This window comes from Sphaeroforma arctica, assembly GCF_001186125.1.
Source record: "Sphaeroforma arctica JP610 unplaced genomic scaffold supercont1.693, whole genome shotgun sequence".
Taxonomy (NCBI): Eukaryota; class Ichthyosporea; order Ichthyophonida; genus Sphaeroforma; species Sphaeroforma arctica.
The window spans coordinates 41913-45427 of record NW_014039865.1 but is presented as its reverse complement, the minus strand read 5'-3'; the positions used below and the strand labels follow the sequence as shown (position 1 = coordinate 45427).

Genomic DNA, 3515 nt, shown 5'->3' with positions numbered 1-3515 from the left:
TTCGGGAGTTCCTTCAGGCAGAAGCCAAGTTATAAGTCAAAATATAAACCTGGACTATGAGGACATGAATACTGGAGAAGAGAAATTGGATAGAGAAGTTGAGGGGCCATACGTCCCCAGAGCACGTATAGACGAGGTAACCGCCAGCTCAGACCAGGGCACTAGTTCGGGTGTTCCTTCAGGCAGAAGCCAGGTTATAAGTCAAAATATAAACCGGGAACTATGAGGACATGAATACCGGAGAAGAGAAATTGGATACAGAAATTGAGGGGCCATACGTCCCCAGTGCACGTGTAGACGAGGTAATCGCCAACTCAGACCAGGGCACTAGTTCGGGAGTTCCTTCAGGCAGAAGCCAAGCTATAAGTCATGAAAACAATCTAGAATATGAGGACATGAATAACGGAGAAGAGAAACTGGATGCAGAATCTGATGCACGTGTTAACGAATTTAGCGTCAAGTCAAACCAGGACTCCAGTTCGGGATTTCCTGGAGAAAACGTTCAAGACACGAGCCTAAGTACAAACTTGGACAACGAGGACATGAATAGCGGAGAAGAGACATTGGATGGCCAGTTTTCTGGAGAGCCTCTCGCACAGGATAATGAGAATTCTAGCAACTTTCCCGGCGAAGCTAGGGGTTCCGAGGATTTGCCCGGCGAAGCTAGCGACTCTAACAATTACCCGGACGGAACCGGTGGTTCTGAGACGTTCCCCGGTGAAGCCAGTGGTACTGATAAATACTCTGGCGACAACAGTGGTACTGACAGCTTCCCTGGTGACGCTAGTGATGCTGTAGAATACTCTGGCGATGACAGTGGTACTGACAGCTTCCCTGGTGACGCTAATGATGCTGAAGAATACTCTGGCGATGACAGTGGTACTGACAGCTTCCCTGGTGACGATAGTGACGCTGACGACTTCCCTGGCGATGATGTGTCCCCAAACATCGACGAGATCATATTCCCTGGAGCCGATGAAATAATCAGTATAAATGATGATTTTGACGGCAATCAGATCGATTTCGATGGTAGCATAGATGATTTTAATAAGTTATTTACGGTACAGCCGGACAATGGTCGCGCCAATGACAATAGTAGCTCTGACGTGAACAAGCCTATGAATAACAACAATGACAACAGCAGTGGCTTCATACCCACCACCTACACCATCGCTGGGGACATCGCCACATTTGATCAGCAAGCACAAGATACATTTGTGCAGAACCTATCGGGTGTATTGAATGTTACCCCATCACGTATTATTGTTGTGTCAGTCAACGCTGGATCTGTGGTTGTCGCTACATCGCTTGATGACGATGCGAAAGCTGCAATGGATAACCTTTCCGAAGAGCAAATGTCGCAGCTCACTGACCTGGGCATAGAGTCGTACGATGTTGGCAACGGTATGTGAACGTCTCATTGGGGAGTGTAGATAGTGGTATCTGTGCATGACTATTTCTATTTACTTTGCATAGATGGGACTGGATCTGCATGCATGTGCACATGAATACGCCAGTAAAGAATTGTTACACTATTCGTACGTTTATGTTTAGATAAGTATTTTGCCATATGTGTACGTACATCTCCAATTGACATCTCTAAACCCTAATTACCCTTCATATCTTGTCTGTTGTACGACTTCTTCATTTCTAAACAAACACTGCCCTCCCCATGACAGGTGAAGTGACTGTCAGCGCCGCCGATTCCAACAGTGATACATCCGCAGAGAGTATCAACGACGATGGCGGTAACAACATGGCCGTCATCATAGGTGGTGCAGTAGCGGGTGCAGCTGCGCTGTTGTTGGGCGCAGGGGCAGTAGGAGCTGTACTGTGGCGCCGCAGGAAGGCCGAAGATGACAAACGTAAGCTGAAGGTCCAGTGGGGTGATGTAGAGGCCCCCCTGTCCTTCACTGTGGGCAAGGATATGGATATGGACATGATGTTCGACGATCCACTGATTATGGACGACGCTCATATGCTGGCCGCTTCCGGATCAGTGTAGTCAGTAGTATACTACCCCATCACAGTGATAGGATGCTATCAGTCTGGATATCGTCACACTAGGAACATACTGGTTGTTCTACATATCCAGCTGTTGAGCACCGGAGGCTCAAGCGCTGACGGTGGCCAGGCCAAGATACACTATCGCCAGCGCTTATAATACAATACAGACATCGATAACTGATAACCTAATATACCTCAATTTACACAACAATGTGCTATGGTCATATAAATTTACGCAACAGAATACCATGGTATTATTATATGCATAATATCATTGTGCACAAGCTTGAATTTACACAGCTATGTTCATCAATCTTAAAATTTACATCCCAGAATACCATAGTCTTATCATTTACACAACAATAGACTATAGGTATAACATTTATAATGCACTTGATACTATGGTCATTTTATTTAGGTCTTATCATTTGCACAACAATAGACAATGTATTTTTCATTTGAAATACATCTGAATACCATGGTCTCATCATTTAGGTCTTATCTATCATTTACATAACAATAGACTATGAATTTTTCATTTGAAATACACCTGAATACCAAGGTGTTATCATTTACATACATAAATTTATCATTTAAAATAAACCTGAATACCATGGTGTTATCATTTAGGTCTTATCATTTACATAAGATTATGGATTTATTTGGAAAACACCTGAATACTACGGTCTTATCATTTACATAACAAAAGACCTTGGATTTATCATTTGAAAGTCACTTGAATACTATGGTCTTCATATAATAATAGATTATGTACTTAGTATTTAACTTTGAAGTACATCTACATGGGCATATCACTTAAACACAACAATAGACCATGGTTCTATGTCCATGTTTGCATGATGTTGTTTGAAGTCTCGCGGACGAGGCAGAATGTTTTTATTTTAGTCTACGATATTTATTACCTAATACTCTCATTTCTATGATGAAATATTGCATGTGTTCTTGGTCGAAATTGACCTCACCCAGTCCAAACTTGCGCGTGTGTTCAGCGGCAGTAAATCAGTGAAATAGCAGACCAATCTTATACTTCTTTCACTAAACAGGGTGGCGCACCTTGAAGTTTTCTCTTGTGTGTAAGACGAGATCTCCACTCATCGTTGTGTTCCAGGATGTGAGCAACCCTGCGTTAGCCGTTAGCATGTCCACGAACTCATATAGCTGACCTCGCCAGTAAGCTTGTGGGCAATGGGTTTCACGATTCGGTCTGCTGTGCCAATTGCAGTCTGAATCAAGTAGGTGCTACAACACCTACGGCGAGAATTACAAAACTCGCCTAGAAATCTCACAAGAGACAACCAGTATTATTAAGCATGTCACCAGTCTTGCAACAGATGTCTAAAGAGCAGTTTCCTACTCTATCCCATTACAGTCACCCCTCCTCCCACTGTAGGTGATACAAGGGAAGCTCAACTGCCCAAGAATTTGTGATTGTGTACACACACACACACACACACACACACACACACCACCACACACACACACATATA

At 43.5% G+C, this 3515-nt stretch overlaps 1 protein-coding gene across 1 annotated transcript; it reads left to right on the top strand.

Moving 5' to 3' along the window:
• Positions 1–47: 47 nt before the first annotated feature.
• On the top strand, positions 48–2244 carry SARC_08083 (hypothetical protein). The gene is made up of 2 exons (XM_014297955.1): positions 48–1404; positions 1680–2244. The coding sequence occupies exons 1-2, from the start codon at positions 231–233 to the stop codon at positions 2003–2005; spliced, it is 1500 nt and encodes a 499-aa protein (XP_014153430.1). The 5' UTR covers positions 48–230; the 3' UTR covers positions 2006–2244.
• The last annotated feature ends 1271 nt before the right edge of the window (positions 2245–3515 follow it).

Bases quoted from the DNA above. Each gene is read 5' to 3' on its own strand.
- SARC_08083 (XM_014297955.1), top strand. From the start codon at position 231: ATGAATACCGGAGAAGAGAAATTGGATACAGAAATTGAGGGGCCATAC. The intron at 1,405-1,679 runs GTATGTGAACGT...TCCCCATGACAG, and splicing joins GTCGTACGATGTTGGCAACG to GTGAAGTGACTGTCAGCGCC.